Below are 23,072 nucleotides of genomic sequence, written 5' to 3' on the forward strand. Positions count from 1 at the left end.
TCGGTTTTAGCAACTTCACACAAATCAAGGACTTAATCCTTGGAAAGTTCTGAAGTGCCTTTCATCCTGTATTGACACCTGGCCAGTTAATCCAGCCTTTACCATAAATCATCTCATAGTCAGTATTTAGATTGCACAATCATTCCCAATCCAGGTTTCTTCTGTCTAGGGAGGATCGAAATTAGTTTCACCTCTTTTACACGGAGATTCTTTCTGGAACAGACATAGCTATAGTACTACAGTTATTCTGTTTTTGAACCACTTTCTTGGCAGTAATTCAGTATAGGCGTAAATCAGGCGTAAAGAAAGGCCCTCGACTAGCTTCTGTATTTGGCCTGTATGGTCTTTAGGGTGACTAGAACTTTGATCCTGGACACAAGCCAAATAGACGAGCATCTGCTCTCCTCATCTGGAGACATAGCAGTAGTTTAAATGCCACGCTTGTCACCCACGCAACCTACGGTGGCCACTGTCCACGAGCGAATTTTATAGAGGCAATACTAGTGGGTAATCTTTGTTTGCTTCTTGTAACAGACTCGGCGATCTAACAGGGTAAAAGCACCTGCTGAATTGACTGTCGTGATTATCCTGACGTTGGATCCGTTAGAGCCTTGAAAAGAGGACGATGACTGCTAATACCTATACCGATGACCATGCTTTACCTCCTATCTTGCTGAACCGACGGATCCACATAAAAACTACAGCGAGGACAATATTTCAAGCAGGCGGTTCAGCGAATTCCATTTGTCTTGGCAAAACGAAATGATCCCCTTATGTCTACTTGCTTTTGTTAAATTTCGTGCTGAGACGATACTGTATGCACTAAAATGTAATCAACAGCCCAAGTCGCAGGTAGCGTGGTAAACAGAAAAAGCTGGAACGTACCTTGACGTGAGCCTGAGCAGGCTACCCATTTAAGTGTGGCTAAAATAATAAAACTTGAACAGGTAGGGAATTTTAACAACATCTGCGCGCTCATATCTAGATCCACGCCAAGTCCCCGTTCGAACACACCTTATACGTTGGAATTCAGCACAGGCCTCCCCCCTAGACATTTTATTTTCCTCGCAGCTTTTTGTTAATCTAACTTGGCCAAGGTTGCAACTGCAACGTGATGGCCGCTCTGATGGTAATAGATGTAGTTAGATGCTACGCCTGCAATCTCTGTTAATCTACGCCGGAGATCTATGGAGCAACACTGTGTATAGAAGAAGCCTCTGCATTCGCATAACGGAGTAGGGAAACCTAATCAAATAAGGGAAAACCTAATCCAAGGCATGTCAACGGGCAGCCAATCTTTGTAAAGCATCTCTAAGAATAGGTATGTATAGCTCCAATATGCTATAGAGAAGTCATGAGCGGAAGACAATAAAAGAGTGTACCTTGGGTTCTAACCTAGGTAAGATTTTGGCAATGTTGCATATTGCAGTAATATGCAGAGCCTGCCTGCATAGGGAGGTGTTTACTATATTCAGTCAGTATAAATCATTTCTCAATTTCCCTAATGGGAGGGGTTAAGCACATACAAGCTATCCATATCCCGTCTCCATTAGCCTATATTCCCAAGTCATCTCTCAAGCAGGAAGGATCATGCACATACACTCTATTCATATTCCGTCCCTATTAGACTATTCCCAAGTCATCTCTCAAGCAGGAGGGGGTCAAGCACATACAATCTATCCATATCCCGTCTCTGTCAGCCTATATTCTCAAGTCATCTCTCAAGCAGGAAGGATCATGCACATACACCCTATTCATATTCCGTCCCTATTAGCCTATTCCCAAGTCATCTCTCAAGCAGGAGTGGGTCAAGCACATACAGGCTATCCATAACCCGTCTTCATTAGCTTATATTCTCAAGTCATCTCTCAAACAGGAGGGGGTTAAGCACATACAAGCTATCCATATCCCGTCTCCATTAGCCTATATTCTCAAGTCACAGGAAGGGTTAATTACATACAGCCTATCCATACCCCATTTCTGTCAGCCTATATTCTCAAATCATCTCTCAAGCAGGAGGGGGTCAAGCACATACAGGCTATCCATATCCCGTCTCTGTCAGCCTGTATTCTCAAGTCATCTCTCAAGCAGGAGGGTTAAGCACATACAACCTATCCATATCCCGTCTCCATTAGCCTATATTCTCAAGTCATCTTATGCAGGAAGGGTTAATCACATACAGCCTATCCATACCCCGTTTCTGTCAGCCTATATTCTCAAATCATCTCTTAAGCAGGAGGGGTTCAAGCACATACAGGCTATCCATATCCCGTCTCCATTAGCTTATATTCTCAAGTCATCTCTCAAGCAGGAGGGGGTTAAGCACATACAAGCTATCCATATCCCGTCTCCATTAGCCTATATCCTCAAGTCATCTCTCATGCAGGAGGGGGTTAAGCACATACAATCTATTAATATCCCGTCTCTGTCAGCCTATATTCTCAAGTCATCTCTCAAGCAGGAAGGATCATGCACATACACCCTATCCATATCCCGTCTCCATTAGCCTATATTCCCAAGTCATCTCTCAAGCAGGAAGGATCATGCACATACACTCTATTCATATTCCGTCCCTATTAGCCTATTCCCAAGTCATCTCTCAAGCAGGAGGGGTCAAGCACATACAAGCTATCCATATCCCGTCTCCATTAGCCTATATTCTCAAGTCATCTCTCAAGAATGAGGTCAAGCACATACAGGCTATCCATATCCCGTCTCTATTAGCCCAATTCTCAAGTCATCTCTTAAGCAAGAAGGGGTCAAGCACATACAGACTATCCATATCCATTCTCTGTCAGCCTATATTCTCAAGTCATCTCTTATGCAGAAAGGGCTAATCACATACAGCCTATCCATACCCCGATTCCGTCAGCCTATATTCTCAAATCATCTCTTAAGCAGGAGGGGGTCAAGCACATACAGGCTATCCATATCCCGTCTCTGTCAGCCTATATTCTCAAATCATCCCTCAAGCAGGAGGGTTAAGCACATACAACCTATCCATATTCCGTCCCTATTAGCCTATTCCCAAGCCATCTCTCAAGCAGGAGGGGGTAAAGCACATACAAGCTATCCATATCCCATTTTTATCAGCCTATATTCTCAAGTCATCTCTCAAGCAGGAAGGATCATGCACATACACCCTATTCATATTCCGTCCCTATTAGCCTATTCCCAAGTCATCTCTCAAGCAGGAAGGATCATGCACATACACCCTATTCATATTCCGTCTCTATTAGCCTATTCCCAAGTCATTTCTCAAGCAGGAGGGGGTTAAGCACATACAAGCTATCCATATCCCATCTCATCAGCCTATATTCTCAAGTTATCTCTTGGGCAGGAGGGTGTCAAGTACTTGTCTCTTTCCGGCTTGGTGTTCGCTTTGGTCACGAGCTTGCGTAGGTGCTGCCACCACGGAAGCGGCAAAAAAAATCGTAGAAAATATAGCGAAGAACTTCATCTTTGAGAGTTGTCTTATAGGATTGATTATTTCTTTGAACGATATGTGAGAAAGGATGAAGAGGTAAGGCAACACCGGATGATAGTGGTGGGGTTTAAATACTAGGTCTAGGTCAAATATTCAGCTATGTAAACGGTATGTCCTAGTCAAGCAAGGGATAAGAGATACCTTGTCAATTTCGTGTTTATCCCGCAAGGGTGACGAACCAAAATCGACCGAAGATCGGCACTAACAGGTTTCTACAGTACAACTCAATAGCACTTAGTTGGGGTCAATATGCGGGGCGGGATTGACTTGAGCCTAAGAAAAACTCACTCGTGGGGCCTAGAAACTACTTAGATTACCACAGCTGGCGGAGCATCCTGAAGGTATCCGGGTCTGAGGATCTACAGTATCAAATAAAAGCGGCCATGATGCATTAACTATTGCTCCTTGGTATGCATGCTCCTTGGTATGCATGCTCCTGGATAGAAATGCATTAGCTTCGTCCTTCCTGTGGTCAGTCCAGTGAGCTTCCCATGTATAACCTCATCCTCTTAATGTCTTGTGCGAGTCTCATGCTAGTCCTATGCTATATAAATTTCCGTGATCTTCAGTAATGGATAGGGTCTTGATCTACCTGGACTCGACTTGCTTACTTATATACTCGGTACCTAGTGAGGGGCTTCCTTCGTCTCTCGTCAAGGCATTTACTTCTTAAGGTATTTCTCATCTAAGCCGCCACCCCAAGCGGCCGCCATGCCCAAAATCATATGGTAAATGCGACAGATTATATTATCATATCCTAACAACGGTGGTCTACATGAACTTCCAATGACCTTCGGCTTAACATATCTCAGCTCATGGTTAGTCTATTTACCAAATCTAGAGAAGCTTCAAAAGGCATTTCAAAAATCAGCGATTAAGATATATTTCTTTTGAAGTTAGTGACATAGTTTTCGATGTCACATTAATTTAAGTTTTCGATTTATTTAGAATTACGTCAAATGCAACTTGAGATAATCACCAACCACTTACTATCGATAGTTGAAACTAAACTAATCCGTGGTGGTTAAGATATAAGTATACGATCTATCGATTGTACTACCTACCTAAGTGTTTCGCACATGGCGGCTCGCATGGGAAACACGTTACGTGTGGTTTTAACTCGGCTTGGCTTTCGGAACGTGTAGCTGATTTCGAGCGCGTCTGTATTATCAGGTCTGACTGCTTCGAAATTACTACCAGTGATCTTCATTTTATCAGTAGGATAAATACTGACTAAAGAGATAATCAATTCTGTGAGTAATTTTGAAAACATAATCGGAGGAGTGAAAGCGAATGCTACACGTGGGACCAAGGTGGCGTCTACAAGGGTATTTCAATAATTTATGCAGCATTCATCACGCTCATCACGCGATAGTGACTTTCAATACGAACCAGTATGCGAAATTGATCTACATAAGGCCATACTTCTCCGGTTAGCGTGTTGCAGATTAGGATCCGAGGAAGAATCTCTATGTTAAAGTGGTGAAACCAATTTCGATCCATCCTGTAACAATTTTGAACAACATATAATCGTTCATTTAGTATTCACGGATCTATGTACAATAATCCCTTCCGGTCGCAACTCTCCCATATCAAAGAGTCATCTGAACGAATGCCCCATGAACTAATTGAAGGTAGAAGCACCAGAAATAACCGTCTTCAAAGGAAGATTTCGTGAAGAAGCACCAATATAAACAGTCTTCTTATAGTCTGAAATAACCCAGTCCTGCGAAACAGTATCCCAATTCGAGAGATCGCGTCGCGTAAGATCCACCTTGAATGTAGCAGTTTCTCCAGGTGCGATGCTTAGTCTTTCAAATCCACGAAGCTGTCTAATTGCGTCATTCGGTCCACCCAGTCCCACATACAGCTGAGCCACCTCGTCACCGGCTCTCTTGCCAGTGTTGGTGATCTTTGCGGTTACCGTGTAGAGAACGTCCCATAGCAGGGGGTTTCCACCCACACCACTGGAAGGGAGACGGGGTTGCGGGGAGCCATTGTGTGAATTTGCAGGGATAGAGCCAGAGGCGCCGTAGTCCGATTCACCGGCTGATTTCTTCAGAGATGTAGAGTTGAGGTATGGGTAGATGAAGTAAGGGATTGGGGTGATGTCGTCTGGGAATGTGTATTTCGATGTATCTTTGGAGACTTTGCCTAGAACGGGAGCTGCGGATGTAGAGCCTGTTGTAGGGGTGTATTTTCCAGCATTATGTTTCGTGATGGTGATGTCAGAGTAACTAAATGTAGTGTAGCTCTGGCCGTAGCCAAATTCGTAGAGGGGCTTCACGCCGCCCTTGTCAAAGGCGCGATAATCGATGAATTGACCCTCGGTAAAATCGAGTTGCGGGGCACTTTCGCCGCTGTTGGGCTTGTACAGGATGTCTGCTCCCCAATCTTTGCGTGAGGAGCCCATCGTGAATGGCAACTTGCCGCCGGGGTTGACCTTGCCGTAGAGCACATCGACGATGGAATTTCCGGATTCCTCGCCAGGAACACCGGCCCAGATTATTGCTGTTACATTTTCGTTGTTGACGAAGCTGTCCAGAAGTACTGGGCCAACGCTGTGGATCACCACGATAGTGTTATTGCATTTTGAGCTGACGGCTTTGATCAAAGCATCTCCGTCATTCCAGAGAGTGAGATTGTTGCGATCGCCGATGTTTCCATCAACACTAATATACCCCTCACCGCTGTTGGAGTTGACAAAAACAATAGATACGGATGCCTGGCCGGCCACTGACTCAGCCTGAGAGTAGGCGTAGTCGTCGAGGACAGCCTGGTACATTCCATTGCCATTGTTATAGATCTCATTCTCAATGGCAAAGCCCGGTGTAACCAAGTATGGGAAATTGGCAGATCCACTACCCCATGCACAGCCTAATGTGCCCATATCACATCCGCGATCGGAGCATCCATTGGGGCCATATGCATTTGGGCCTGCATCGGATCCAAACACCCCTGTGAACTTTTCTTTGCCTGTCAATGGTAGTGCATCGACATTCTTCAGCAGGACTGCACTCGCGGCACCGATCTCACGAATTAAGGCTCCGTGGTTGTTTCGCACGTCAACATGTTCATTGATCATACCATATCCTTCATTTGAATAGTAGTGCTTGTAGCCATAGGTGTCGAGGGTCCAAGAAGCAAAGTTGATGGGGACATAATTCTTTTCCGCGCCAACGTAATACCACGCTGCCATGATACGAACAGCCATATCGTCTACGCGCCACTGGGGCACGGTGCCATTCAGAACAGCAACGGTCAAGTTGCCTCCCCAATATGAGGTACCGGAATCGAATGCTATGTCGCCAGGCATGGTCATATCGAGACCAGCCAGTGCACTGGCAACACCAGACATCTGCGCACTCCAGTCACTCATGACAAAACCTTGGAATCCCAATTCCGCCTTCAACAGCTTGTTGAGCACATAGCTGTTTTGGCACGCATAGCTGTTGTTGATTTGGTTGTAAGAGCACATAACCGAGCCCATTCCAGCGCGCACACCATCCATCCATGGCCTGTTGAAGTTAGCTTCTTATAAACAACCATATGAACAGACTATCGCTTAGCTTACCAAAGATACATCTCGTGCATTGTCACATCGTCTAGGTTAGCACTGTAGCTGTCATTTACTTGGTACAGAAACCCATTCCCTGGACTGCGGAAATGTTCTTGCTCATAGCCGATAAAGTGCTTGCCGCAGGCAATGACATTCTGCGACTGGATTCCAGAAATGGTCTCGCCAAACAACACACCCGAGAGCACCGGATCAGGCGCAAAGCCTTCCCAATTTCTTCCGCCCTCGGGTACGCGACCAAGTGGACCAGTCACTGGGCCCAACTGAACATTGCTGCCTTTGTGTTTGTGCTCGTAGCCCATTCCTTGTCCACGGGTGTACGCCATGCCCCGATCCCAAGTTGCTGCGACATTGACACCCATCGGGAAAACTGAATTGTAATCCGCTATTGGAAGTTAGTATAGGTAGATGATCATCGCAGATTGAGGAATCTTACTATCCCTGACTCCTACGGGCGAATCCTGCATGCACATGCTGGGAATTCCGAGCCGAGGAACGGCGCCATTTTGACCGACGCATCGCTCGAGTTCCCATCTATAAGATTTAGTTCATCTAGCAGAAAAACGACGAGAAAAAATAGGTACATGGACATACCCAACACCGGTTGTAAGATTCACCTTCTCCGTAAGGGTCATCTGGCTGACAATTGACCTGGCCCTGGCATACGCCGCCTCCCAATCACCCAGTCCTTCGCCCCATGGTGATGGGTACCACGGGGGAGAAGTTTGGTTTGACTTAGAGCCTGCGGCGACGACGGGATTACTGCTATCGGTAGCATTTTTGTAGACGGAGTTAGGCCACTAGAAGTAGTGTCAGCATATCAAGTCCCCAAGCTATCGTATTTGACTGACTGGTGCTGTGTCGTTGCCCTGGGTAAGGGGGTTTGACGTGTCACTTGTCCCGAAGACCGGCACCGCAGCAAGGAGAAGAACCGCTCCCAGCTGATTCCACATGATGGGTGTCAGTGGAAAATCTGCGATGAACTGAGATCGAAATGCGTAGCCAAGAAGAAGAAAGAAAAAAAAAAAAAAAAAAAGAAAAAAAAAGAAGAAGAACAGCAGGCAAGGGACTATTAATGGGAATGGGGGTACTGTGAAATGGAGTGCAGGGCAGCTCTGCGCCTCTTCCGCCCAATCACTCTTTCCCTGCAGAGAGTCAACAAGTCAGTCAACGCAATGATGCATTCCTCGACATCGAGGTTACCGGCAAATTTCTTCTAATTTAACCGGTGAGATGCGGGGTTGAGACGCGATCCTACCTTCCCGAACGACGTATCTTGGGGGTCCCGTAGCAAACAAACCTCGCTGTTCGCAGCATGAGCCGATAATTCCCCGGCATCAGGTTCAAGCTTTCAGGGGCTCCACCGCACTAGCAATATGTCAGGCTGAGAAGTGCCAGCTCCGACTCCCAGAAAAGTCAATTTGTATCAGTTTCTACTGCCGAGACGGGTCGGGGCCCCGGGAAAGGCTTAATGAGGTTAAGCTCCATTATGGGCGATATGCGGGGTTAGTGTCCAGTGACCCCAGGTAGCATTCCGCATGCCTGATGCTATTGGAGTCTAGACCACACAAAAGGGCGGCCCTCGTTTAATTTACCCTGTCCAATGCAGTCCATGCACAAGCCCTGGCTAGGGTCCTCACCCCTTAATCCATGTGACATACTTGACGGATTAGTTTCCTCTGAGATAATCCGAATAAATGACTACAGAGCGGATAAACAAACGTAGGACCCTGGATCGCAAAATGCGACAGTTATGCAAAGAGAGGCCCACAGTAAACCAAAGATCATCAACTTGGCACAAAAGCTTGGCACTAGGTTATAGCGGAGTCGTGCAGGTGGATCTGATCTCGATAAAGTTTGGAGATTGACGTGAAACCAACAGGGGAGACCGTTGTACCGAATGATTGCTTGAGTGAGACCCAGAGTCCCGGGCCACAATCACGACCTTGACAGCATCATTTCACTGGCAGGTGCTTCAGCACTGGTAACTTATTCAGTAACGGCGACCTAAACTCTGGCTGTCTACCGCAATGAGATCTCTAGCCAGCCTCTCTCTTAAGGATATTCTCTACTGCTAGCCAAACAATTCTCAAAAGAGTTAGCCCAAGACCCGTCGAGGCTTTCGGGCTATTATTTCAAGGCTCTGTTGCACAATAAATGATTGCTGTAGAGGCACAAACGTCTGTGGATCCTTTCCATTCACGGTGTATGACAAGCGGTTGTTATTATTATCAGCAGCAAGTGCTAGATAGCTGGGTTTGCATTTCGCAGTTCTCGTGGATTTCTTCCAACGTTTTCAATCCAGGTTGCAGAACTTCTAGGATTCTCATTTTGAATGTAGCTCAGAGTCCAGGGCCTGTTGTTCCTGTCACTATTTTGCGTGGAGGGAAGAATCATGAGTCCAAAGGAAAAAAGGATTGGAATTGTACTAAAAAATCGCGCCTTCCTGATTTGGAGATATCGTGCCGTTGACAACAAAACATCCCGTGCAAACCAATGCGACACTCGGGTGGTGTTTGGACTAGGGTGAGATGCGTTGCTGTACGAGATGGAGCTAGATCCTCCCTTCGTATTTGTTGGACAATCACGCCGATTAAAGTCACACAAACTTCGAACGGTTCTTTTCGATCAAAGTCACATGGTCTTTATTTCCAATGCATATCAAAATCGTTCGTGTCCATTGCCCAAATTTAAATTAAAATTTTCCAAGAAAGTATCAACGCCCTGACAAACACCAGCGCGAGTCCGAACTTGCGATATAAGAGCCTCCCTTTTCTAGGGGAGCTCTGTACCTACGGATTGGGATTGTGAAGTCGAATGGCATACATACATTGCAAGATTGATGGCAGTCATTGTGGGCCTGCATCTATGAAGAGAAATGACCACCATATGACTCGGATATCGGGTAAGCCTCGCTGAAAGAAACGCCAAGCAACCTTGGATAAAAATCAATATATACATTTCCACCCGAAAAACACCATGTCACATCAAATCAGGATGAAGAAGTCCGAGAAGAGCTCCCGTCGTACACACCGGGAATCTGCCCAAGTACGTGACGCATCCTGCCGCCGCGTCATTTCTTCCAGTAATAGAAGGACTTGGTCAGCAGCCGGATGACGTCCAATCGATGTAGCGGACTCATTCTCGCGAGCAGAGGCCATACGCTGCATCTCCTGAAAGACCCATTGTCGTTGCTCTATAGAGCCTTCCAAGCCTGCAATGAACAAAGGCCAGAGGAAACTGACCGGAAGACGATCATCTTCAGCACCGGCAGATTCAACAGTTGCTAGCTGGATGATTTGGTTGACGGCGCCATTGACACGATCAGTGCGTGGATAAATGGCGAATGCAACACGGTGTAGGTAGATAAAGTTAGCCAAGAAACTGGCGACGTACTGGCGGAATGTGCGACAGACGTTGAGAGCCACAGGTGCACATAGTGTGTCTGTTAATGCCTCTGGGTGCCCGTATACATCAATCACGGATGGCCTGCGGTGCCAGAGAGTTTCGAGGTCCGCACCAACTTTATGTGCGATTTGAAGGACTTCGAATTCATCGCTGAGTGTTCCTCGGCTGCGGTGGTGTAGGTCGATGGAGACGATTCGCCGTACGACTTGTTGGGCTTGCACGAAGAACCGGAATGCTGGGCCCACAATTGCTTCGTACACTAAATAGCTTGGGCTGCGGAATTGCTCTTCTGCTCCATCATCCTCTTTATGTTCCTCGCTGGTGGCTATTCGGGAGACGCGCGTCTCTTGTGACTTGTGATTTAATCCCTGTTCGGTAACATTGCCCAGTTCAATCAATGGGTCACCTTCGCGCCCTGCGATTAATGATTTCACATCCAGTAGCGAAATCCACGACACCATTAAATGGCCGAGACCCGTCCAGTTTCTTGTCCGATTGTCGAACCGTTGCAATAAGAGGTAAGCTGAGTGGAGGTATGAGGTGCCTGGAGCACATAGCTCAGGGGATGAGAAAAGCTGTTATCCTGTCAGTCTTATTTGTGAAGCATCATGACATAGTAACCCACTTCAGATAACATCAAGAAAAAGACAGTCGCAAAGGTTTTGATCAAAGTTGTCTCAGACACATCACCAAGCAAGCATGCTTGAATTTCTGAGCTCGCTACTCGATAATATGTAGGCGCCCAGCGCCATCGTTTCCCTCCTTCAGTAGCGGCCTTGTGAATGTCGGCATAACAATACAGCGCATTCAGGAGTGGACTAAAGTCTCGGCCATATGCCAGCACCGCTGGTCGGACATACTTCCACTCCATAGACACCGGCGCAAACAGTCCTGCTGGTGGATCGCTAGCCAAGAAATGCTGGAGTAGTTGCTCCTCATATGAGGTGGTGCCGGGGTCAGACCAGCTGCCGCGCGTGGTCGCCGCATCAGAAGCGCTACCGATGGACATACCATCAGCTAACAGGGACTGTGCATCTGGACTAAGTGTCGAAGGTCTGTCTCCAAACTGACCATCTTCTCCACTGTTTCCCCCGGCACCTACTGGTAACGTTTGTGGGGCTGGACTGGATGCGAACCCTGCAAGTCCACTCGTCAAGTCGAGGTGCTTTTGTTCCAACTCAGATGTTATTCCTCCCATAAATCCAAGCATATCAAACGGCCCCCCAAGCTCCGGGTATGGTTCTGGTACCGTGGGCAGTCGTCGAATCGGTGAAGCTAGTGCTGGGATCGTCCGATGGCGATCGTCCGAGCGAAGCACAGTATTGAAAAAGTTCACATCTGGCGAGCGATGTGACTCATTCGCAGCCGCAGATACAGCAGCGACTGCTGATGCCGATGCCGACACTGTGCTTATGGCGGGTGACGGGGAAGTCTGGGGTATAGGATGCGCCGCGGAGGAAAAGTCATTGTTTGATTGCGGAGGCGGCGAAGTCCAGGAGTCGCCAAGAGCAATAGGGGGTTTGTAAACGCATCGCAGTCGCAGTCGATCGCAGTTTGAGCAACTTGGCTTTGTTTCGTCGCAGCGCACTTTCCGAGCCCTGCATGTCAAGCACCCCGTTCGGCGGCGAGGGCCCGACCTACCGGCTCCTCGGGCTCTGGGCACCTGTAAACCGAGTGCCTGGGTTAGTCTTGCGCGAGTTGAAGCTCTAGATGGAGGTCGCTGTGATGGTACCTCCATGATGAGACAAACGGTCCCAGGTTTGGGACCAGGAGCATAGTCAATGGTATTGTCAGGAAGCTGGTCGGATTTTCCCCGCAATAAGCGGTTCCACGGGAGTCGCGATAGTGGGCGAGATGACGAGCTCGGGGCCAACTCCGACAAGAGCCTTGAACCCCCGAACTAACTACCGTTGAGCAAAACAGTGGCTAATTAATTATTGAGGATCTAGCGTGTGCGCTTAACATCATTTAAAGTGATATGCATACGCTCAGACTACCACGTGGGCTAGGTATGATGTAGCTACAGCATACCTGTACCTTGTGCCTGGATCCATGGATGTGATCTATGGGACACTTCCAATGGACTGGACGATCACGCATTTTATAGATTTATGAACTTAATAGCTTCTAAGCTTCATGCTGGGGACCTGATCTGTCTGTATACTGGCTTGTCACCTCCCAAACACTTTGATCGATGCAGTAGGTGCCCCCGTTCCTTGCGCACATAGGCCGCAAAGCAGGCGGCGGCAATTGATACAGCTCCGGCGCTGATCATCACCGGATACTGAAACTGTGCAGGCGAGGACCACACAATGGTAGATGCAAATGAGAGCATTTCAAAAATATTTTGCAGTCCCATCTCCGCTGCCGAGAACCTGGCTCGGGAATTTTCGTCGACATTCTAGACGCATTTTAGCTCTGCCCGTCACGGATCAGGGTTAAATACTTACCTCCTGTACTAAAAACTGTGCCGACAAGTCGAAGCCCCAAAGTCCGATCCGACTCAGAGCAACACCAGTAATCAAACTTGCGGAAACTAGCTTAGAGTTCGAGTCCCATAGAACAAATGCAAGGGCCGCCCCGGCCACGCAACAGAATTGCCAATTCAAAAACCACAGTCCAGACCGGATAGGACCTATGCGATTCATAATGATCGGTGCTGTCCATGTGCCAGACACTTCGGCGACCACCGAGCCAATGCGCATACAACTGACTTCCAAAGGATTGAAGCCGCTGTGAAGCAGGTATGTTGTCATGGTTGCGCCAAATGAAAGAACAGTCATGTACAGCAAGCTAAGCGCAAATGACGGTAAGAATACTGAGCTTGCGAAATATTCTTTCCATGGAGCTATGCTTTCGCGGAAGTTGCTCCTTATTGTTTGACACGAGCGGTGGTTTGCGTGATTTGCCTCGCTGTCGGCACTATTCTGACCCAAGGCTGTCTCTTTCCTCAAGGTCGGCACTGATTGGTATACCTGAGCGATGGCGACGTACTCAACGAGTACAGACACGCTATTCAGACCCAGGACAGTCCAAATAGCGAACCGGGTCGAAAAACTATCAACAAAAGAGATGAATACCGGTGCAATCAGCTTGCAAAAGAGATCAATCCGTCTCATCGACGCATTCAAGTCTGCACGATGAATTAGAATTGAATTGTGTCTGTTGCAAATATTCCTTACCTTGTCGAGGCACATTGATGCTGTCAGAGATGACGATAATCCAATCACGCTCAACAGCTACTGTATTCGCAGTGACTGCCAGTTTCTCGAGACAAGCAAGGAATCCCAGCACAACAAACAAGATCCAGGTCACACCCCAATTTTTCGTAGCCGAGAGTGCCACGAAACACAAACAAGAGATCGCAACGGGGACTCGTTGCCAAACTAGACTTTGTTAGTCAACGCCTTCGAATTTTATTTGGCATGTAATCCACCTACCAATCGACTGCCTTACAACGACTAATCGATTCGACTTGTCGACTAACGCACCAAGCCAAGATGACAGGGCTATGGCAGATAAGGCCCGGACAAGCGCATAGACCGAAGCGTAGAGTAGCGTGCCCGGAAATATGGACGCTAAAAACAGGACGGCGCCGAATTCGAACATTCGTGAGTTCCATGTTGAGAGCAGATGAGATGTGTATAGTCGAGCTAGCACTGACCGGACTTCCGATGCAGAGCTAATTGGTGAGGCTGCATTAAGTATAGGCAACGAGGCCACGGAGCCATCTGAAGATACCTGGCTGGCCTCCGAGGGTCTTCGTTCAGAATTCATGTTTATTGTTTCGGCAATCTTACCAAGTATAGTAAGGCCAACACCTGCAGGGTGTCGTTCTTATACCAGTGCTCACTGAAGATTCAGCTTCAACTGTGGGGTGACGGGTGGGCAATTTACGGGTGGGCTGACTTTTGGTTGAGGACCCCGTTAAAAGGTTGACAAACAAAAGTTGTTATGTCAACACTCCTAAAGGCATTAGAACCTTATTTCAATAAGTAGTAGATCGTTTGGGTTGCCTTAGTAAATAAACATATGGGTTTTACTTGATACTCTTAAGATAATGCAAATGTTCCAATATCCAAAACCGGGATAAACTCCCGTAGTCTAATACATACAGATGAACAGGCCAGCCACCTGTCACTAGAGCAATTAAGAGAAAAAATACACGCTGTCGACAATATCTACCTACTTTATACCCATGTCAAGCCATTTTCACCGTCCTGAGTCCGCTCAGCCAGCACACTGTATACCTTCTCAGCCACACCCTCCTTCTGGTTCCATCGCTCAACAAAGTGCTTTACAGTCTTTGTCTTGGACATGCGTTGGCTCCGCACAACCTGTTCAATATCTTGTTCGGTGGGGAGAGTAAAGCGCTTATGGGGGTAATTCTGGTACTTTTTGTTGTTCAGCAGCTCCAAGGGTGCCTCGCCTTCGGGAATTGCGAAGAAACTATCAACGGTTTCTTGCGAAACCTCCTCCAGAGTAGCCGGCTGCCACTCGGCCTGGCGAGCAGGCTTAGACATTAAACGTGCCTTCACGCCTTCCACGAAATCGGGGTGGCGCATGAAGTTGGCGGCGATCTGGTGCTCACGCTTGAAGGTCTCCGCGATGTCCCATTCCTTACCAAGGCGCATTTGACGCAATGTCACCTTGAGAGAGGTTGGGGAGCGTGTCGAAAGGGTGTCTAGGGTCTCCTGTGCCCACTTCTCATTGGTCTCCTTCTCCTTCTCCACTGCCTGGAAAATCTCCTCAATCGTGTTGAATCCGAAGCAGCGCTCGATAGAGCGGCGGTTTTGGCCACCAAGGACCTGGGCCTCATCCGAAGGAATCCCAACCGAGAATTCAGCCATGGTCTTGTTGACGGCGTCTAACCGCTCAGGGAGAGCAACGTTGTCAGGGAAAACCAGCTCAGAAAGACGCTGGGTGACACTGCCAAGAACGCTGGAGTGGAGGTAGTGAGTGGCGATACCAGCATTCAAAGCCTGCACACCGTTCAGGCGCGCCGAAGTCAGAGCCAGGTAGGTACCGGTCTCGCCGTCCAACCGCGGCAAGAAGAAGGAGCCACCCACATCAGGGAAGAAACCAATAGTTGTCTCGGGCATAGCGAAGAGGGTTCTCTCAGTCGCAATTCGGAAAGGAGCGTGCATGCTGAGACCGACGCCGCCGCCCATGGTGATGCCGTCCATGAAAGAAATGACGGGCTTCGAGTATGTAGCGATCAAGTGGTCGAGGCGGTATTCGAGTCCAAAGAAATCGGTGGATGCTTTCTGTCCCTCGGTTCCCTTCTCGTTCTGTAGTGCCAATGCTGCGACGTCACCTCCTGCGCAAAGCGCTTTGGGACCAGCGCCGGAGATGAGAACAATGTTTGCCAAATGAGATTTTTCCCATTCCTATCGATTTTCCTTAGTGCCCTGTATGTTTTGCTGTGTCGTAGATACTAACCTGCAGACGAGGGAGAATCTTTCGGACCATGGAGCCATTGAGGGAGTTGAGCTTCTTGGGTCGATTGAGCTCAATGCTGCGAAGACCGTAAATCGAGTTGAACAGGACGTCATCGGCTTCGTCTCCGGGGAGCTCTTTGATGGCGTTTGCTGAAGTCGACATCTATTTCGGTTAGCCTCGAGAGCTCGGTTATTTGAAAACATCGTACATACCGAGGAAGTTGCCTGGAAGGCAGGATTGATGACCTTGGCGCGTAGAGGCATTGCTGGCGATGGGAACCGCGAGATCCAGCTCGGCGGCGAAGGTAGCCGGGAGATTGAGTGTCGAAGTAACATAGAGACTGACACGAAGTGCAGAAAGGAACCAAAGAGGGGTAAAGGAAGGTTATTAAGAGGGCAATCGGCTGTTTCTCCGCTTTACCGTCGACCTCGGGAGTTTTTTGGAATGGATTTTCTTCCGAGGACAAGCGCTCGGCGGTGGAGGATAGCCAGTCATGGGCAGTACTATAGAATGGCATCCCCCAATGGAATTGAAATTTCATTAGCTAGCTATTTCTTTGTGATATTGATTATACTCAAGGCAATTAATTTGAATCAAGAAAGCTTTCTATTATTCCGGCGTATCACCCTCCTGTTTTGGAGTGTGGCCGTCATCGGTCCTTCAAAGTTCAGAGCAACTCATTGCACATGATTTTGGAACTATATTGATGAATCTTAAAACACCATCAGGGTTACCCAACTTATACACTCAACCCTGTGAACATTTGACAGTATAGTAGTCCAACCTGGCATTCGCTCAAGTTGTAGTATATTGATATTCTATTTGTACAGATGGCCAGGATACAAGAAACAAAACAAGGGACAATACATGGCTAGCCACTCAAACGTAGAGTGCCTTTGCCGGACGACTCAACAGATCCCGCGAGTGGTCCTTCAGGATCTTGTTCAGCGCTGTCTTCTCAATAATCAACCGCGAGGTCTCCAGCAGATTCTTAACGTCCACATCACTGCGATCCATGATAGTCGCATAGCGGTGCAACTTTGACACCTTGTCGAACAACTCCTCGTCCACTTTCTCTGTGATAAATGTAGACCGGCCCTTCTTGGCGCTCCAGCCATTCGCCAGAAGAATGTTCTGCAGCAAAAACGGTGTAGATTCATGGGGAAGAGAGATCGTGTTGTCGATAACGATTAATTCTCCGCGCGAAAACCGGTAGCTGAGAGCTGTGCGCCAGGCTTGGTCGTAGACTTTGGCGGGCAATTCGGTCGAGAAATCACGAGGATGAGGACCGTGGGCAACACCACCACCCCTTCGGATCGGTGACTGCTTGTCACCGACACGAGCACGTCCAGATCCCTTCTGTGTAATGAGTTTCCTGTGGCTACCGTGCACGTCGTCCCTCCACTTGGTACTGGCGGTACCCTGGCGGGTCATGTCACCCTCGTATACAATTGCGCGGTGAAGAATATCTTTACGCATGGGCATCTGAAGTTGTTTTTGGGAGTATTCCACTAAGCGAGCGGGTTCCATAGAAGGGAAGTTGTAGGTCATGACCGAGACAGGGAGGTCCCAGGGAGCAGGCAAGGAGCGGGTGAGATTGGGAGTCGAGGAAACATTGGCTTGCGCCTCTGTGGCCATTGATCGAACAAGGCATCGTCGCTATATAAAGAATCTTGTCAGTGACTATATCTCCTTGGTCGGCCTGTGAAAGCGGATCGAAATGAGGTGGGCGATTCACATACCGTGACATTCTCGGATCCAGACAAAAGACCGCCTGAAGTGCGCGAGAGCAGCCTCAAAGACCGAAGGGCTTCGCAACCAGGCATTCTGACAGCCGTTGTAGCGAATTAATTGTGTAGTTTGGTAATGTGCTGACTCTGGATGGGAAGAGCAAAAGTTGATGCCGGGGAGGCGGTGGGCGCCAGCAGAAGTCTTGGCCTGCAAAGCAGAAAATGTTCCCCCGAAGATAATAACACCATCTTTTATTTCCAACCCCAACCCCACACCCTTCAAAAAGCCTTTCACAATGGCTCATTGTGAGCGGGCGTCGAAGCCCTTGCTTCAGTGCCTTCGCAATTCCTACACCAGAAGCCTCTCGGGCATTCAGGTCCAGACCCGCGGCTTCCAGTCGACCTCCGGGGTTGCGGACGCCCAACCTGAACAGAGCCAGCCATTCTATAAATCACCCGATCCATCCCTCGTGTCAAGCCCTCGATTGGAACGACGATTGATGCGACAGGGCACTGCCCCCATTGGATCCCGTCGTCGCCGTGCTGCATTGCAGACTACCGGTGGCCTCCCTTTCGAGCAACTGCCATACCAATGTTTCCAAGAAGCACGAAAGGTGCTTCTCGCAGATCGAGCCCAGAAATTAGAAGAAATTGAGTCGATGCGTCAAAAGATTGCGCGAGTGCAGGCACAGCCGGTCGAACAGGCCGGAGGTGAGGTTTCGCGGAAGTCTCGCGTGACCGCAATGCAACAGCATCTGGAGAAACTCAAGATCTTGGCCGACATCAATGACCCATTGGTGAAGCGGAAGTTTGAGGATGGTCAAGGTATGTTGAATCAGCAGGTCAGAGTAGACACGAGAAGAACCGGAACTAATGCTCTTCCTTATCCAGGCGACATGAGTAAACCCATCTACCGCTTCCTGGCCGACCGCAAATGGCGAGAATACCGTCGCAAGATTTTGGTGCAGCGTATCACACAGATGAACGTCGTCCCGGACGTTCTACCCCAATGTGATCCCGTTGTGGAGACCAAGCTTTACTTTGGAAAGCGACAGATCCAGCCTGGTGATTTTGTCCTGGCAAAGGACAGCGCCACAGCACCCAAATTGGACGTTCAGATGTTTGAGAGCGGCGAGAAGCTTGTCACCATTGCCGTTGTCGATCCGGATGTCCCCAATGTCGAGGCCGACAGCTTTGATTTCAAGATGCATTACCTCGCGGTCAATGTACCCATCTCGGCCATTTCCACCAAGGTCGATCTTTCCCAGCTTTCTACAGACTCCCAGGTTGTTCTTCCCTGGGCCGCACCCGTTTCCCAGAAGGGTAGTCCCTACCACCGCCTCTCTGTTTTCATCATGGAGCAGAAGGACTCCCAGCCGCTCGACTTTGCCGCCGTAAAGGCCAAGGAGACTGAGCGTGAAAACATGCTTATGCGTACTCTCCAGGCCCGGTACCACCTCAAGGCCATTGGCGCCCATCTTTTCCGTAGCCAGTGGGATGCGACTACACTGCAAGTCATGAAGCAGATTGGCTTCAGCGATGCCGATGTTGAGCTGCGCCGGAAGAAGGTTGAGCCTCTTCCTTACAAGCGGAGAAACCCCTCTTCCTTCCGGTAGATGCACTCCGTTCTATACCACCTGTTCCAATATCGCTTTGAGTTATAAATTTGTATTGTACAATTGAATATGTATGAATATGCACAGCAGATCCAAATCTTTCTCCAAATCCTGTTTCTTCCCACTTAACCAAACAAACTCCGTGTAGATGCTTGAATATAGCTTTTCAAATGTTGTACTTTCGGAAAGGCCTAATCATCCAATTCCGCAGGTTGCATGGTGTTGCGTACCCATTCCATCTTCGGCCACACACGCGCAATGATCTTGCCATTGATTAGTCCCAAAGGCACCGGGCCGAATTGTCTCGAATCTCTTGACCAGGGAAGGTTGTCGCCGACTAGAAATACATGACCCTCGGGGACCTAGCCAAAACACAAATCAGCGGATACTCTGGTCCAATTCAAAGAAACACAATCAAACCGGAGAGAATGCGTATTCGCCAGCACAATGAACATACCTGAATCATATCCGGTTGCTGTCCAGCCCCAGTGCTATAAGGTTGATCCCGACAAACAAAATCCCCAGGCATTCCAAGAACCCGCTTGGCACCATGAACACCCAGAAAAGTAGGGTGATTAAAGCGTACAACATCGCCGACCTCAATCCCTTTCCCATTGCGGCTCATCCTTGAGATAAGCAGCCAGTCGCCGCGCGGGTTGAAGGTCGGGTACATGGAGGGTCCTTCGCTGAGCTGTATGGTCACGATGTTCTCCCAGACGAGGGCGCATGCGCAGAACAGTCCGGTGCCATTGATGGCAAACCGGGCGACCCTGCCCGGTGTTATTTTCAGCGTCGATCGGATTAGGCGTTCCATGAGCAATATAAGCGCATGCTTTGAGCTATGGTGGTGCAAGATGCTGTTTTATCGAATATCGGTGATCGCGGAGTTAGTTGCCCAAATTACCAGGCACCAATGATAGGCCAATCGCTACTGTGCCGTGGATGCCTAGAATATCGGGAAGAAACCACTGGATCATGTGATCTACAGCCACTTTAAAAGTCGAGTTTTTTCCAGTTCCACCCGCATCTCCCTATGCCTACGGGGGTTTCCAAACCTCCATGAATTACACATGAAGAATGATTGAGAAGTATATTCTCTTCTTCACCGGTCCTGTCAGCTATTGTCTGGCCTGCTCGATAGCCCATTAATGTGTGGCGCTAGCTGACAGAGCCTTTCAATGCCTGGATCACAGTTCGTTTGCGATATTGGATCATTTACCCACCCCTTCCTTTTATATAGAAACACAACGCTCCTACATAAGCTAGAGCTTGCCGTCGCCGCAAAATGCACAAGGACGAGCAAGTGTGGACAATGAAGCAAGATGAAACACAACCGGCCAATGCTGTTGTATTGGCCGTCCCCCATCTGGTCTCGAACTCGACCCCATTTCATTATGGGACTGGGTCTTTGAGTCTGGTATAGCGGGGAGACATCCCATCTAGATATCTATAATGAAAGAAACTATCATTTTCAATTCCCAAACATTTTCCTCCTTTTCATCATGAACTTGAGCTAAACCAGGCGATGTACAGTGCATGTTCATGCCCACCGGACTGTTTCCACATTCATCAAGTCGATTTGTTCAACATCTCGTCAACGCCCGATATCTACCAATTCACAACCCACCTGTATGCTTCTCAATATCTGCAACGACCTGCTACCTCGTCTTCGCTTTTTAATCGCCTTGGACCTCATATTCCGTCTCCAAGGCAATCTGTTCCCTTGAGCATGTCTACTCAACTCTCATGCATCGCAAAACTTCCCATCGACTGCGATGGTTCTGTGAAGAATATCTCTTCTCGGTCGACCTGCCATCAGTATTACGACTTCCCATGAATCATCGCAATTCCTCTGTCGCAGCCATCTTCCTGAAGAGGGCATAGCCGCCGGTGTCCGCATGATGAACATGCGGCTTTGTTTTCGAATTAGTGAGTACCTCAAAATCTACGCCGTTCGCATAGATGCATTTTAAAGATGCGTGGTGAGAGCGCGCACTTGATGCCGAGCAAGTAGGGTTTGGTATCCGGTGAGTCGTGGACTAAGCACCGGCAGAATTTTTCCTCTGGGGGCCTATCACTGCTGGTTCTAATATAAAACAGCAGTCGTTCTGCGTATGCTGGGTGTGTGTAGTAATGCTTCGCTTCGACGCGTTGATTTAAATCGTTGGCGTAGGCAAAGGAGTGTGTTTAGTATCGCAAATATGCTCAATGGTCGTGAATTTCTGGACTAGAGCTTTTCCTGTCTTGAGAACTTCGCTTTGGATTGTGCGATGCATCCTGGAATAGAGTTAAGCTTGTTGTCGGGACTTCCTGTCCAAGCCAATCTTTCTATATGCAGATGAAGTTAAGCCGTGGTGAAAAGTGTGGCTATCCACCTGTTGGCTATCCACCTGTTGGTCAATTATCTGATTTCTTGTAGACGGTCCACAATTTCAAAATTAGATATTAGTCACCACCTGGGCAGATTCTGGTGATTATTTTGTGTATATATTTCATCATGATCAGTGTTTTTCAAAGGTTCGTGATCGTTGCTTGCCTCGGTCTAGCTCGGGAATGTTCAAGATTGAACGCTCATAGACATATAATTGTTGACAAGACTCCAGATCCATATAGCGATACCCTATGCCCAGAAACTTTGATTCTTCGCCCGGGCGAGAGAAACTTTGGAATCCAGATGCTCATACCTTCTGGACAATGAACTACGATTCATCCCTAGATCCCAAATCTTGAAAATTTGGAATGCTGAATAGTCTTGATCACTAGATTCCAAGGTTGCATATGGAGTTCTGGAGTACATTGCCCTTCCACCCTTGAGATCATGCTCATCGGCGCACCAAGGCATTCACATTCAGCTAACCACTACCTAGGCACAGATTCTGCATCTATAAATAAATCACACGTAATAACCGTTGCATCTGTACTGGTATCGCAATCTGTCTCCGGACATGGGTTAGGGCCTAGACCCGTAGTCCAGCCAGTTGACCTCGCAGCAGCAGCCTGGTCCAATGTATAAAGCAAACAACCTCGGAACCTTGAAATGAATAGAAATGACTAAGTAGATGACTGCATTTCAGACATCCATGCTCGTTAGCTTGTGATATGTAGGGGAACAAATATCCTTGGAATTCAAGTATATCGTGCAACCTCACATCGACAAGCAATACTTCCAACCCCTTACGTTCAAACTTTGTGGTCCAAGGTGACATGTTAAGTCGTTGACCGATTCTTTACACCAGTGCAGACTTGGATTCTGTACCAGCATTCTGATTGTTGGAGCCTAGACATGTACATCGACTCATACCTCTTCCAGGCAAGCAACTTTGCGTCATGAGTCGCTAGCTCACATTTGCACGCGCACTGATAAGATGCATGCATACGTTCGTATGGCTGTAGCCTTTTGCGCATACACACCTGCTTACAATGTGTACTTCCCAACATTCAAAGGTTTACTCCACTTTAAGCCGTAGCTGTCATGCACAGATGTACATCGCAGACTCCAGCACTGTAGATATACCGTACGTTGTATCTGCGTCATCGTCCAGACGTGGCTAATCCCACGGCGTCCGGAGTAAATATCCCAGACCCCAGTCAGCAAATCGCAAATCGCAAATCGCAAATTGCTCCCAACAAATCTACTCCGCACATACTGTACAATCGTATACGACTCCCGCGGCCCCGTCTGGGCAGTCCAGCCACAATCATCTTCCGACGGTAATCTTTCGTGCAAGTCATCTATAGGTGGGTTCTCTGCTTCGTATTGCCGTGATTTTCTCCACGGAGACTGGATTTCAAGCTCTTAATCTTTGTCCACT

The 23,072-nt window shown here is 48.2% G+C and overlaps 7 protein-coding genes across 7 annotated transcripts; 1 reads left to right on the forward strand and 6 right to left on the reverse strand.

The window, feature by feature from the left end:
* Window positions 1-5,111: 5,111 nt before the first annotated feature.
* On the reverse strand, window positions 5,112-8,017 carry N7484_009371 (beta-glucosidase; the record flags this gene model as incomplete). Its single annotated transcript, XM_057119758.1, has 5 exons — window positions 5,112-7,005; window positions 7,062-7,449; window positions 7,501-7,598; window positions 7,659-7,864; window positions 7,916-8,017. The coding sequence occupies 5 exons, from the start codon at window positions 8,015-8,017 to the stop codon at window positions 5,112-5,114; spliced, it is 2,688 nt and encodes an 895-aa protein (XP_056969313.1).
* Window positions 8,018-10,051: 2,034 nt separating this feature from the next.
* Window positions 10,052-12,210, reverse strand: N7484_009372 (Zn(II)2Cys6 transcription factor; the record flags this gene model as incomplete). The annotated part of the gene is made up of 2 exons (XM_057119759.1): window positions 10,052-11,047; window positions 11,098-12,210. The coding sequence occupies 2 exons, from the start codon at window positions 12,208-12,210 to the stop codon at window positions 10,052-10,054; spliced, it is 2,109 nt and encodes a 702-aa protein (XP_056969314.1).
* A 396-nt stretch (window positions 12,211-12,606) lies between these two features.
* On the reverse strand, window positions 12,607-14,249 carry N7484_009373 (putative iron-regulated transporter; the record flags this gene model as incomplete). Its single annotated transcript, XM_057119760.1, has 4 exons — window positions 12,607-12,873; window positions 12,923-13,605; window positions 13,655-13,858; window positions 13,913-14,249. The coding sequence occupies 4 exons, from the start codon at window positions 14,247-14,249 to the stop codon at window positions 12,607-12,609; spliced, it is 1,491 nt and encodes a 496-aa protein (XP_056969315.1).
* Window positions 14,250-14,662: 413 nt separating this feature from the next.
* On the reverse strand, window positions 14,663-16,177 carry N7484_009374 (mitochondrial 37S ribosomal protein mS47; the record flags this gene model as incomplete). Its single annotated transcript, XM_057119761.1, has 3 exons — window positions 14,663-15,862; window positions 15,915-16,076; window positions 16,127-16,177. The coding sequence occupies 3 exons, from the start codon at window positions 16,175-16,177 to the stop codon at window positions 14,663-14,665; spliced, it is 1,413 nt and encodes a 470-aa protein (XP_056969316.1).
* A 616-nt stretch (window positions 16,178-16,793) lies between these two features.
* N7484_009375 (mitochondrial 54S ribosomal protein uL4m) lies at window positions 16,794-17,740 on the reverse strand (the record flags this gene model as incomplete). The annotated part of the gene is made up of 2 exons (XM_057119762.1): window positions 16,794-17,573; window positions 17,657-17,740. 2 exons carry the CDS (start codon window positions 17,738-17,740, stop codon window positions 16,794-16,796), a joined length of 864 nt encoding a protein of 287 aa, XP_056969317.1.
* Window positions 17,741-17,940: 200 nt separating this feature from the next.
* On the forward strand, window positions 17,941-19,260 carry N7484_009376 (mitochondrial 54S ribosomal protein mL38; the record flags this gene model as incomplete). The annotated part of the gene is made up of 2 exons (XM_057119763.1): window positions 17,941-18,469; window positions 18,536-19,260. The coding sequence occupies 2 exons, from the start codon at window positions 17,941-17,943 to the stop codon at window positions 19,258-19,260; spliced, it is 1,254 nt and encodes a 417-aa protein (XP_056969318.1).
* Window positions 19,261-19,451: 191 nt separating this feature from the next.
* N7484_009377 (putative mitochondrial inner membrane protease subunit 1) lies at window positions 19,452-20,074 on the reverse strand (the record flags this gene model as incomplete). Its single annotated transcript, XM_057119764.1, has 2 exons — window positions 19,452-19,622; window positions 19,718-20,074. 2 exons carry the CDS (start codon window positions 20,072-20,074, stop codon window positions 19,452-19,454), a joined length of 528 nt encoding a protein of 175 aa, XP_056969319.1.
* Window positions 20,075-23,072: the final 2,998 nt, after the last annotated feature.

The sequence above is a fragment of the Penicillium longicatenatum genome (assembly GCF_028827895.1).
Source record: "Penicillium longicatenatum strain IBT 33135 chromosome Unknown contig_6_segment0_segment0, whole genome shotgun sequence".
Taxonomy (NCBI): domain Eukaryota; kingdom Fungi; phylum Ascomycota; class Eurotiomycetes; order Eurotiales; family Aspergillaceae; genus Penicillium; species Penicillium longicatenatum.